The sequence below is a fragment of the Moschus berezovskii genome, chromosome 11 (assembly GCF_049115385.1).
Source record: "Moschus berezovskii isolate FMDL1 chromosome 11, NW_MosBer_1.0, whole genome shotgun sequence".
In the NCBI taxonomy this organism is placed as follows: domain Eukaryota; kingdom Metazoa; phylum Chordata; class Mammalia; order Artiodactyla; family Moschidae; genus Moschus; species Moschus berezovskii.
In genome coordinates, this window is record NC_142470.1 from 7,637,268 (window position 1) to 7,650,746 (window position 13,479).

The 13,479-nt window shown below is 45.3% G+C and overlaps 1 protein-coding gene and 1 pseudogene across 1 annotated transcript; both read right to left on the reverse strand.

Moving 5' to 3' along the window:
* Positions 1-716: 716 nt before the first annotated feature.
* LOC129539283 (heterogeneous nuclear ribonucleoprotein D-like pseudogene) lies at positions 717-3,971 on the reverse strand (annotated as a pseudogene).
* Positions 3,972-5,792: 1,821 nt separating this feature from the next.
* Positions 5,793-13,123, reverse strand: SET (SET nuclear proto-oncogene). Its single transcript, XM_055400380.2, has 8 exons — positions 12,649-13,123; positions 11,161-11,218; positions 10,386-10,528; positions 9,967-10,070; positions 9,753-9,866; positions 9,012-9,182; positions 8,770-8,916; positions 5,793-7,588 (listed from the first exon to the last, which is right to left on the reverse strand). Exons 1-8 carry the CDS (start codon positions 12,719-12,721, stop codon positions 7,565-7,567), a joined length of 834 nt encoding a protein of 277 aa, XP_055256355.1. The 5' UTR covers positions 12,722-13,123; the 3' UTR covers positions 5,793-7,564.
* Positions 13,124-13,479: the final 356 nt, after the last annotated feature.

Sequence of the window (13,479 nt, forward strand, 5' to 3'; positions counted from 1 at the left end):
AGAGCCATACAGCCAGGCTGAGCAACTGACACTAGGGTTGTAGCTCCAATCATTTGGCCACCTGACAGGAAGATCTGACTCACTGGTAAAGACCCTGATGCTGGGGAAGATTGAAGGCAAAAGGAGAGGAGGGCAGCAGAGGATGAAATGGTTAGATAGCATTACTGACTCAATGAATTTAAGCAAACTGCAGGAGATAGTGAAGGACAGGGAAACGTGGAGTGCTGCAGTCCATGGGGTCACAGGGAGTCGGACACGACTGAGGGACTGAATAACATAGGTTGTTCAGCCAATGCCTGTCATCCTATGCTCACCAGCACCTTTTGCCACAACTTCACTGAAAGGAGCCTCCTCCATGGGGCCAGAAGTGAATAAGGGTCAAATATTGAAGGTGGCTTATTTGCTGACTTTGAAGAGGTACCCTCCAATGCTTTCACAGGAGAAACCATGTCAGTTCCTCTTTGACCAGTTCCTTCACAGTGAATGGAAAGTGAAATGTCGCATAATGCGGACAATCCTGGGATAGTCCTGCAATGGGAAATCAACCAAATTACACCAACATATGCAAAGGCAACATGGTTCAGAGGGGGAAATGATGACTTCATAATCAGAGACAAGTGACACTTTTACATATATACAAACCAGAGTTGTTGAAGGCTAGACAAATACTTAACACCTAGTAAGGTCACATAAGGAAGCATTTATTTGAGGTTTAACATGTAATCATACAAATAAAGTTTGTATAAACACAAATCCACACTGAGTCATTAACACAGATAGCAAAAGACAAAGTGAAAACAAAGAAAACTAATTGGCGGCTATATACAGTTGGACACAAATTGTGTCATGTACACTAGAAAGTCTTTTACAAAATAATCATCTTAGATCAACAGAAGACCAATCTTCAATGTCCTCCTGCAAGATGGTTACTTTAGCAATCTCTTCCTGTTTTCTGCAGCGTCCCCTTTAATACTGCTGGTAATTGTTTTGGTGATTGCCACCTCCTCGGGATGCCTTGCGTAAGTGCTTTATTGGCCACTGTAGTCCGCATATCCCTGTCCACATCCATAGCTCCCATAGTTATACCCAGTATAATCATAGCCGCCATAGCCACTATAGTTTTGATCACCACCATAGGCACTATTGTAATTTCCATATCCTTGATCATAATAGTTATTAAATCCTTGGTTCCGGTTTTGGCCCTGGCCTCGGCCACGACCCCTCATACCACCTCTTCCCCCCTTTTGCTGTTGCTGTTGCTGTCTATATGCCTCTTTGGGTTGTGCAACTTTGATTTCACACTTCCCAGAACCAATGTGATGGTATCTGCTTTCTAACAATTTCTTTACTGGCTCCTCATCTGTATATGTAATAAAGCAAAATCCTCTTCTTTCATTTGTTTCTGTATGCATAGGAAGTTCAATATTTTTCAATCTCTCCAAAGGCTCCAAAATATTCTTTAATTTGTTCCTCCGAAGTATCTGGGCTCAATCCACCCACGAAAACCTTTTTTGGAGGTTCCTTTCCCTTTAAAGCTTTGGCCCTTTTAGGGTATATCAATTTGCCATCCAGTTTGTGTTCTTTCAGTTCTAAAACCTTATCAACACTAGCAGCATCCTTGAAAAGCACAAATCCAAATCCTCGTGATCTTCCAGTAACAGGATCTGTTTTAATCATGCAATCCACAACTTCCCCAAATCGAGACAAATATTCAGTCAGATCTTTCTTGCTTGTATCCCAGCTCAAGCCTCCAATAAACATTTTACTGTCATCCTGCTGGTTCTTGCTAGCGTTGATCTTGGACCCCTCTGCAAATTCCTCTATGTTGCTGTACTCATTCATGTCTTCCATAGCGGCGGAGTGGTCGGCCGGAGGGTGCTGGCGCGCAGACCGAGTCGCGGCGGCAGCGGCGGCGGTGGAGCGTTGTATGGAGCTGGGTTTAAAATGGCGGCGGAAGAGCCTAGTAAGGTCAATATTTAACACTTAGTAAGGTCAGGCTTCGAGCTTCCCTAGTGGCTCAGAGGTTAAAGCGTCTGCCTCCAATGCGGGAGACCCTGGTTCGATCCCTGCGCCGGGAGGATAAAACATCTATTTCTGCTTCATTGACTATGCCAAAGCCTTTGACTGTGTGGATCACAATAGAATGTGGAACATTCTGAAAGAGATGGGAATACCAGACCACCTGACCTGCCTCTTGAGAAACCTGTATGCAGGTCAGGAAGCAACAGTCAGAACTGTACATGGAACAACAGACTGGTTCCAAATAGGAAAAGGAGTACGACGTCAAGGTTGTATATTGTCACCCTGCTTATTTAACTTATATGCAGAGTACATCATGAGGAACGCTGGGCTGGAAGAAGCACAAGCTGGAATCAAGATTGCTGGGAGAAGTATCAATAATCTCAGATATGCAGATGACACCACCCTTATGGCAGAACGCGAAGAGGAACTAAAAAACCTCTTGATGAAAGTGAAAGAGGAGAGTGAAAAGGTTGGCTTGAAGCTCAACATTCAGAAAACAAAGATCATGGCACCTGGTCCCATCACTTCATGGCAAATAGATGGGGAAACAGTGGAAACAGTGTCAGACTTTATTTTTGGGGGCTCCAAAATCACTGCAGATGCTGATTGCAGCAGTGAAATTAAAAGACGCTTACTCCTTGGAAGGAAAGTTATGACCAACCTACATAGCATATTAAAAAGCAGAGACATTACTTTGCCAACCAAGGTCCATCTAGTCAAGGCTATGGTTTTTCCTGTGGTCATGTATGGATGTGAGAGTCGGACTGTGAAGAAAGCCGATCGCTGAAGAATTGATGCTTTTGAACTGCAGTGCTGGAGAAGAGCAAGGAGATCCAACCAGTCCATTCTGGAGGAGATCAATCCTGGGTGTTCATTGGAAGGACTGATGCTAAAGCTGAAACTCCAATACTTTGGCCACCTTATGTGACGAGTTGACTCACTGGAAAAGAGTCTGATGCTAGGAGGGATTGGGGGTGGGAGGAGACAGGGACAACAGAGAATGAGATGGCTGGATGGTGTCACCGACTCGATGGACATGAGTTTGAGTGAACTCCGGGAGTTGGTGATGGACAGAGAGGCCTGGCGTGCTGTGATTCATGGGGTTTTAAAGAGTCGGACACAACTGAGCGACTGAACTGAACTGAACTCAACTGAAGGTAGGAGGCAATGGCAGCCCACTGCAGTACTCTTGCCTGGAAAATCCCATGGACGGAGAAGCCTGGTAGGCTGCAGTCCATGGGGTCGCTAAGAGTCAGACACGACTGAGCGACTTCACTTTTTTTTTAAGGTAGGAGGCACATTGTAGACTCTTTCAGGTGGGGTTTATTGAGGTGCCCTTAGGTGAATGTTGATGCTAATAACTGAGAGGTTATGACAGCACCTGAATTATGTAGAACTCAATGATTTTTCAAGTTTGTGTTCAAGTGTTTCATTGCTTTGTGGTCACTAGGGAAAAAGGGGTTCCAAAGTAGAATACATCCACCTTTCCTAATGAACTCCAGACTGGACAAACCTACAGCCCTTGGCTGATGGCTAAGTATGGAGATAGCTGCATCTTATGTAGATGTCCGATGGGTGATGGTGTTTCATAAAATCGTTAATTCTTAGGAAAACTGAAGTTCACATTTAACATCCAGTGGATAGTGAACAGCCCAAACCAACTCTGGCTAGTGAACTATTGAAGCTGTGTAACATCAACTTGAAAGGAACTGCCCCAACAGGCCACATAAGTGAACATCTACCCCTTTCTATACCTTTTTCCTTCTGGGTATGGCAGACATCACTCCACCTACACTTAGATTTGCCTTCCTTAGATTTGCATCTGAGTATGCAATGTTACTGGAGAAGGCAATGGCAACCCACTCCAGAGCTCTGGCCTGGAAAATCCCATGGATGGAGGAGCCTGGTTGGCTGCAGTCCATGGGGTCGCCAAGAGTCGGACACAACTGAGCGACTTCACTTTCACGCATTGGAGAAGGAAATGGCAACCCACTCCAGCGATCTTGCCTGGAGAATCCCAGGGATGAAGGAGCCTGGTGGGTTGCCGTCTATGGGGTCACACAGAGTCGGACACGACTGAAGTGACTTATCAGCAGCAGCATGCAATGTTACTAACTAATCAAGTTGGCACACACCCTCCACTTCCTATTCTTCTCATCACAAAACTGTAGTCCCTTTCCCCTCAAGATTCATTAAAAATAGAACTTGTAAATCTCCATAAAATACAGCCACACATACAAAAGGGAATAGACTTTTGCTATGGTGAGGGATAGACTTTTCAAAATAAACTTTTGTCCTTTTAAACAACTGAAATAATTTGCTATTTGTCTCCTAAAGAGTTTGTCTCAATCTTCAGGAAATCCTAAACATTTTTCCCCCCAAGAATTCCATTCTTGTAATAACTAGAAAGGGCTTCCCTGGTGGCTCAGAGGTTAAAGCGTCTGCCACCAATGCGGGAGATCCGGGTTCGATCCCTGGGTCGGGAAGATCCCCTGGAGAAGGAAATGGTAACCCACTCCAGTATTCTTGCCTGGAGAATCCCATGGACGGAGAAGCCTGGTAGGCTACAGTCCATGGGGTCGCAAAGCGTCAGACACGACTGAGCGACTGAACGGAACGGAATAACTAGAAAGGGTTTATAGCAAAATCTAACAAAAAAGGCAGAAAAAACAAATCTGTTTATGAGCTCAAGTGAAACCACGAAACCAGGTGTTACCAAACAGTAATGATAAAGATCACTAAATTAATTCACAAACATAATTATACATTCATCTGAAGCCTGCAAACATCTAACACAGTTGTGAAGCAGGCCAGATGTTAAAGCAAATTTGTCAGCCCAAGACATTTAGTTTAGGGTTACAAACTGCATTTCAGAGCCACTTGCTTGAAATCATAAGGACCTGTCATGGCGGTCAGACCACCTTGACTACAGAGAATCCTTTAAATTTTTTAATGTAAAACACGTAAGCTACTGTCCTCTATGTCGCAATTCAGGTAGCTATTAAGCTCTTCTCCTAAGCAGAGTATGGCACAGCTTGGCAAGTAGATGCCCCAGAGGAACTACCCAAACAGGCACTATTCCCTTTTTGTTTAGATGTCCTTGTACCGATGTAGCTTTAAGCCATTCACCTGGTAGTTTTCAAAACATACCTAAGGGCCTGCCCAGAAACTCTTCTTGCAGTTGGGAACAACACAGACTACTTTGTGGCCATTTTTCCAATAAACTAAGTTTGCCCGTTCTGCCTTCTCACAGCCTAGCACTCCTTCATTGGGAATAAGGGAATCTAAAGGGTAGTCTCAGTAATCGAGATCAAATTCCCTCTAAGGGGACCTATCTTTTGAGTACATCCCCCAGAACTAACATAGTAGTTTCATTAAATAACCTAACAGCACCAGCATACAAAAACCAGTTTTGGTTAAGATGTCACTTTGCGAAACATAAATCTGATATTACTTTATATAGTTTCAGGTGACTATTTTCTCTAGCAAAAAGCCCTTCAAATGTTGAGACCTCAAAATTGAAGACTGAATCCCCTCAGGAACAGACATTTCAAATAAGTTAATTTGTCCACGACTTCCAAACACACGTCTCCATGCAGATGTATGGACCTATGCTATACTTACTGAACTACCTGAAGGGGCAGTTCTCCCCATTTCCCAGTTACAATGAACATAAATAAAAACAAAGCAGAAAAACTAGCTTATCATCTAAATCCAAAAGTAAGTAGTAACATTTCTCTATGAAACAAGGAGAATGACCCCAGTCAAAAAAATCTTTATGTTCCTTTATTGGAGCAAGATTCCTGACCGGTATACAGTGATGTATTTGCTACAGAGACCTGTGCAGAAATCACACACTATCCATCTAGACAGGTTTTTGTTACACTTTGCCTACTGATGGAGTAGTTCCATTTATAAAGTTTTTATACATCAAAAAGCTTTGAATTTGACCCGGCTGTCCATTAATTCATCTCTGAAAAAGCTAAGTGGCATTTAATTTTAGCTACTATATTTTACAGCATTAAAAAGCTTATGCATTAGGTAGCTTCTCAAAATGTGATTTATGCACAATGGCATTTAGCAGATAGAGCAGTCCATCATCTCCGGATTCACACAGACAGGTCTCGTTGGAGAGCTATATGCTAAAAAGCTGGTACTTTGAGATACAAGTACTCCTAACCTGAGTTTCTTAACCACCAACACGGACTTCTTACTCTGAAAGCCTGTCTTCTCGGCCACTTCTTACAGTGCCAGTGAAGACATGCGAACAATTGCCCTGTGTTAACTCGGCAGAGGAGCACCAGGTCTGTCTGATGGTGGTTGCAGGCACTATTAATATCTAGGTAAATAAAAGCCCGTATTTTGAAATGATGATTTGAGATACAAATCAAAGGTACAACATATTCAGAACCGAGTTTTCAGCAATCTGGTATCCCCAGTGATGTGAAAAATTTCAGAAACTAATGGCAAATTGTACCCATGATGGGTTCCCAGCTATGGAGACATTAATACATTGATTCAAATCCCTTTACTCAATCAATATAGCCCTGAGGTCATCCTGCAAAGTGCGTATCAAAAAATATGAAGAGAGGGTGACAAAAAGTTTGACAATAACGTTACACAAGTCAAACTTGGAAAGTCATATTAAGTTTATCTGAGAGAAAAGCATCAAATCCTTTGTGTACACATTTAGTTTTATTGTAACAAAGCAACTTGTACACTTTTAACGTTTAAAACTGAGCATCATCTTTCCTTTCCAGTGAAACAAAAAGAAAAATTTAAAAATAAACAGGAACAAAATTACAATAGAGAATGTCAATTGCAAATAAGATCCTACAGGTTCTGCTGATTCTCCCATCGAGTGGCAGGGCTCAAGTCATCATTAGGAGAGAATTTTATTTTAAAAGTGTCATCTTAAACTGCAAGGATGTCCGTTAAACATCACAATTAAACATGCCAAAGGAGAAGCCATGTTGTCAAAATGCCCACTTAACCCACCCAAACATCTCAAACCCACCCTTTGCTGACCTTCTATAACCCCATTTTTTTAAGTTTTTTTTTTTCTTTTTTTAAACAAGAGAAAGTAGACAGATACATGTTGGTAAATGCTAACTGTCCATATTCACATAGAGACACAGTGTAATCTCTGAGCCCAATATACAGAGAAAGGAGGAAAAAAGCTAGAATTCTATGCACTACTACACAGGGGCCTAGCACCCTCCAGCTTCCAGCAGAGCTAAGGGAGCAGAAGGTTTTTCTTTTTTTCCCACAGAGCATGGTGGTGTTGATTCCATAGTTTTTGTTGAGACAGGAAGGGATAAAAATGAATTTGGAACAGAAAGGGGTAGAGATTCTTTTCCCACTGAATTCTGCCGAAGGTATTTCCCCCCACAAATAAATTGTGAACCATGGTATAAAGGAGAAAAGAGACCTCAAAAACAGGGCGACTGAGCACAAGAGGAGAAAAAAAAAAAAAAAAGACTGCAACTTGCTCCCAGGGACTGGAGAAAATTAAAAAAGGTTGGAATCCATCAGTGTTCCATTAGTCATCTTCTCCTTCATCTTCCTGTAAGGAAAAAAAACAGGCAGTTAATCTTTAGGATTAATTCTAAGGTCAGTCCCTAATATTCATATGGACCATGATGGACCCCACAGAACATAATGACACACCAGGGATATTCAACCTCCACAGTGGTCCCTTGGTACGTGTGAGGGATGGTTCAGAACCTCCTCCACCATACAAAAATCCTCAGGGGTACTTCCCTGGTAGTTCAGTGGTTAAGACTCCATGCTTCCATTGCTAGAAGCACAGGTTCAATCCCTGGTTGGGGAGCTCAGATCCCACATACAGCTCAGCGCGCAGCCAATACAAATATTTTCAAAACACAACAAAAAACACAACCCTCTGAATGCTCAAGTCCGTTAAAAAAAAAAAGGGCATAATACTTTCATGCAACCTACACACTTTCTCCCATGTACTTTAAATAAGCCTAGATTACTTGTAATAGTACACTGTAAATAGTTGTGAATACAATGTAAATAGTTGCCAACACAGCAAATTCAAGTTCTGCCTTTTGGAACTTTCAAGAATTAAAAGTGTCAGCTGTTGGTTGAATCTGAAGAACGGGAAGCGACAGATACAATCGATATGAAGGGCCAACTATTACTTTTTCCCCCCTCAGGCCATGTAGCTCACAATCTGAGTTTCTTGACCAGGGATCAAACCTGCACCCTAGCAGCGAGAGGCTGAATCCTACCCACTGGACCAGAGAATTTCCCAAACTGCATCCCAATCTGATTCTTGAAAGACCTAGAGATGTTTCAGGTGTATTAACTTCCAGCACTAACCAAATCAGACATTTTTCAGACTAAGTAATCGAATCAAAACCTTATCTCTCTCAATCTAACTCGAAGATTTATAATAGCTTGTCCAAAACATGCCTATTTTATTTGGGAGATTTGTCAGAATTTGGGCAGTTGCAATGTCCACAGTGCTTTCACTGAATACCGGCTAGGGAATGACATAACTGACTAGTCATAAAAACTAACCGCAAAAGTAGAACTAATTAAATCAATAATATAATAAACATCAAAATTTCCTTCAATCCTGGACAAAACAGCCTATCCTTTCTACAAATCTTCCCACAACTAGTTGAATCAGTTTCACTACACAATATATGTAATCTCCAAAGTAACATGGTGAAGTCTTTGAAGATTATCTGTTTGGATTTAACCAAATCTTTTTACCTCTCCTTCCTCCCCCTCATCATCATCTTCATCTTCTTCACCTTCATCCTCATCCCCTTCTTCATCAATATCTTCCAATCCTTCCTCCTCCTCATCATCGTCATCGTCCTCTTCTCCTTCCCCTTCCTCATCATCCATGTCAGGAACCTAGGGAAAAACCAAAACCAAAGGTTACCTTAAGAACTCACTTTCAAACAAATGAAACAAGTACAACCTTCAATAAAAGAACATTCTCAACTCACCAAGTAGTACTGTAACGGATTTGGCCAAATATCATCTTTGATGACCTCTCCTAACTCATCTGCACCTGCATCAGAATGATCAGTAAACCAGGTGAAGAAGCTTTCTGGTTCCTCATGCTGTCTCTTCCTGCTGGCTTTATTCTGTGTTTGACTTGATCGTTTTGTCAAATCCTAAACGAAGATGGAAGAATTTATGATATATAGGCTCTCTATACCTTGTCTCTACAACTTAAATAAGGTTTTAACCCAAAAGCAGAGCAAAATCTGGACATTATATGGTCCACACTATTATTCTTATCTGAAATTATAAAAAGTACAGTTAGTAAAGAGAAGAAACCTTAGGATTTTAAGTCTGCAAAGAATGCTGTCAAATTTGTATGCCAACCTTTTCTTGAAAGTTACTGTCCAGAGTTGGCTTTTTAATACATATAAAATTAGTTCTATTTCAACAACCAGTATCTTGAGACAGTATAATTGAAAATATTTATGTTTACTACTTAAATGGAGACAGAAATAGGTTTTGGGAAACAAAACCACCAATGTAAAATTCAAAATGATTTAAGTCCAAGTCTACAAAAACATGCTCCATTAACTTACAAGACCATAAACTACTGTATTTGGCTTTAACACAGATCTTTTTAAGGATCTGTATTTAACACATAACCAAAACACCAAGTATTAGTTTAAATGGTTCAACTAAATCAAACTATACAAAATATTAATCCTCAAGTCCTCAAATACCTTTCCAGACTTCCATTTGATTTCAGTGGACTTTGAAGATGGATCACCACTCTCATTCAGATGAAATTCTTTGGAGAGAATTTTATTTTCGAAGTAAGGGTTTTCATCAAAATACTGCAATAAACAGTAAGAGAATCAGAAGTCAATACAAATAGCCCTTCTAAGCAAAGCTCAAGTTAATTTCCATAGTGACAAATGAGTTACAGATACTTACAAAATCTATTCTGTAACCTGATTTAATGTCTTCAAATTCTGTCACTTCAACTCTTGTCAAATAATGCAGCGCCTCTTCATCCTCCTCCCCAAGCAGTGCAGACACTAGACCCGCAAGGAAACCAAGTGATTATACAAACGTACAACTCAGCGATCCCTTTTAAGATTGCCCAAATTTGGTTTCATAAACCACTATTAACTGAATAACCAAATGGCTCAGAGTCAGAGCTACCATCATCTTTTAGCAATTAATTAAACACACCCCAAGCTAGCATATGATCTCTTCTAAATATAAGGCATTAACTGCAAGCCTCTCCCTGTTTCAACCTCTGCAGGTCACCAACATGTGGGATCAACATCCCTCCCCTTTACAACAAGTGGACATCCCATATCCTTCAATAATGCCCTGCCATCACATACCTTGTGGATGGTTAACAAATGTTGTTACCCAAAAATTTGGGATTTTGGCGATCAATTCTGACCTCTTCTGAAAAAATGGTTGGCGGAGTTTGTTATATTTCTGTTCTACTTTCAAAATCTCCTCACTGGCTTGTTCATTAAGTCTGAAGCAAATGAAAAGACACATTGACCAACGATGGTACTTAACAAATACAAAAACGGCTGAGATTAAAATTGACTCTTGTTAGCCTTCTTACAATGTAAAGAACCTAATTGTAATAACCAAATCACCTAAATTTTTGCAGTCAGAAACTCAACTCAAAATTGAGATGGCCATCTAATCAGCTTTGCCAAAAGGCACTCAAGAACTGACAGCTCTTTAAGTGCCAAAATTCAGCATTTTGGTAACATTTTATACTTTATCTACTCCATTACTAGGCTAACCTCAATTGTTTCTCTCAAGAAGAAAAAGCTGCCAATCAAGTAACAAAGATATTAGGCAAGTCAGAGCAACACTAATGCTATAAAACTTATACTATCAGCAGTCCACACACTGCAACAATTCCTGACCTATGAAAGCAATCCCAATCTTTATACAAGGTCAATGTACTTTCATTAGCAACTTTTTGGTGACCTACAAATATATCACAGAAAAAATAACACTGAATGGTAAAATTTCCAAGTTATAGTCATCTCCACTTAGCCAGTAGATACAGATTTACCTGGCCATAGTTTCAATGATTACCAAAACATAATCAGGTCAGAAAACTTCAAAGTAAACTGAAAAAAACTTTACCTGTCTATTTCATTTTGTACTTCATCAATATGTTCAATTGCTTCTTGCTGTTCTTTTTCTGCAAGAAAAAGGTGCATGAAGAAGACGCAATACTAAATCTGAAGATAAATTTAACTAGTTTTCCTTCCTGATGTTAACAGTCTGTGACGTGAGTTATATCAATAAAGCTCTTTAAAAAAAAACCTGCCTACTACTACAAGGCATGCTCTCCACGTGTTCACGCGTGCAGTTGACAAACTACTTTTCAATTGGAAGAGTGCTCACAAATCATGCTGTTAAGACTACGAAAAGGAGTAGCTAGAATACGGAAACCCACAACAGTATCAAAAATTAGGACATCACCTATTTCCATGTTGGAAGCACCTTTTATAATATTGAAAATATTGCTCAGTACCGATTTCTGTTAAGAAATCAGACATGCCTACAAGACGGGGAATTCCTTAAAACTACCCCAACACTGTAAACACTCCAGTTTACCTTCCAACCCCATTTTCAGGCGGGCTGATCTCAGAGGCAGCCACACACGACTTTGGAGCACACTTACAACGAGCAAGCATGCAGTCAGAAGCTGAGCCAAAGAACCGAGAGGAGGAAAGTGGGGGGTGGGGGGTGTGCTAAGGGAAAGGTGCCCTTCTGTCGGGTGAAGACCGCAAAACCTACAAAGCTAAGTGGGCGTGAAGGGACCGGATTCCGCGGTTCATTTCCGGCAACCAGCCCGGGTTGGTGTAGCCCCCCTGCCGAGAAAAGCCTTTACGGACAAGGCCAGGAGGTATTGCCCACGAGCCATTGTAAAGACCCTCCTCCGACACCCCGGGGCCGCCGCGCCGGGTTTCTCAGCACGCTGCCGCCACGGGGTTGGCCACCCCACGTGGGGGACGGCCCGTGGCCGGCCAGAGCATCCTCCGAGCGGCGCTGGGGCCGCGGCGCCGCCGGCCGCGTGCTTCCCCGCGCCCCCACCCCGCCCCAGCTCGAGGCCGAGGGCCGCGCCGGGGCCGGCCTCCAGGATGGGGGTGCGGGGGGCGCCGCCCGCGGGGCCGGGCGCCGAGGGGCCGGCGGGGTGGGGGGGGGACAGCCGCGCGAAGAAGGCCCGGGCGCGGGGCCGCGTCCGGCCGCACCATGTGGCGGCGGCGGCGGCTGATGGGAGCGAGGCATCATGGCGGAGCACAATAAAGAGAGGCTTCTCGGGAGGGAGGGAGGGGGAGGAGAGCGAGGGAGGGGGGAGAGGAAGGGGGGGTCTCCTCCGCCCGCGCCGAGCAGGCCGCAGCGCCCCCGCCTCGCAGCGCCGTTCGCCGCCGCGGCGCCACCCGGCCCCGGGCCTCCCGCGCACCAAATAAAAAAAAAAGGGCGCCGAGGCGCGCGCCGGCCCGTCCGCCCGGCGGGGGCCCCCCACCCCCCGCCCCGCGCGCCCCGGGCCCCGCCGGCGGCCTGCGGCCGGGCGGACGGCGAAGATGGCGGCGCGGGCCGGCCCCCGCCTCGCCTGCTCCTCACCTGAGGTCTCGTCGGCCCCGTCGTGGTTGGAGTTGAGCTCCTTTTTACTGACTTTGGCCGCCGGCGCCGACATGGTGCTGCTCCGCGGTCGGGGGGGGAGCGGGGAGGGGGAGAGAAGGGAAGGCGAAGGGGGGGCGGGCAGCGGCTTCCCCTCACGCCACACGCGCGGGCGCTCGCTCGGTCCGGCCGCCTCCTCCCGGCGCTCTTTCGCTCGCTGGCTGTCCCTCCCCCTGGGCTCGCGCGCGCTGCCCTCGCGGCCTGACGACGAGGGAGGGGCTGTGGTGGGGGGCGGGCGGCGTGCCGGGCCCCGGCCCGGGCTCCGGCTTACGGAGGAGAGGCGGCGGCGGGCGGCGGCGGCGGCGGGCGGGCAGGCGGCTGGGCTCCCTCACTCACGCTCCGCGCTCCAGCTCGCTGCTCGATCTCCCCGAGCCGCCTCCTCCTCCACCTCCTCCTCCTCACGGCGAGGGGCGGGCGGCAGGGCGCAGGCGCGCCGGGCCTCGCGCGCACGCCCCGCCTCCGGCCGAAGAGGCTCGCGCCGCCTCGTCATTGGCTGAGGGCGCCGGGACCCAGCGGGGCGGAGCGGCGGCGAGGAGACACAGGGCTTGGCGAAGAGGCGGGAGGAAGGAACGCCGCGACGTACGGGGCCCGGCCCCCCGGCGCCGCGCTCCCCTCCCCCGCTTTCCCCTTCTCCAGCCGTACCCGGGACATTTGCGCGCTATGGGCGCGCGGCGGCTCGAGGGGCGGGGCCTCGCCGGGCGGCGCGCCGGCTCCCGGGCGGGTGCCGTCGCGGGGTGGCTGAAGCGGCTTCCCTCCTCCGCCGGGGGTACGCGG

Excerpts from the sequence above, each read along its gene's own strand:
- SET (XM_055400380.2), bottom strand. The coding sequence starts at position 12,721 with ATGTCGGCGCCGGCGGCCAAAGTCAGTAAAAAGGAGCTCAACTCCAAC. Across the intron at positions 10,529-11,160 it reads GTACAAAATGAAATAGACAG|ACTTAATGAACAAGCCAGTG; the intron begins GTAAAGTTTTTT and ends CATTTGCTTCAG. Across the intron at positions 7,589-8,769 it reads ATGAGGGGGAGGAAGGAGAG|GAAGATGAAGGAGAAGATGA; the intron begins GTAAAAAGATTT and ends TTTTCCTTACAG.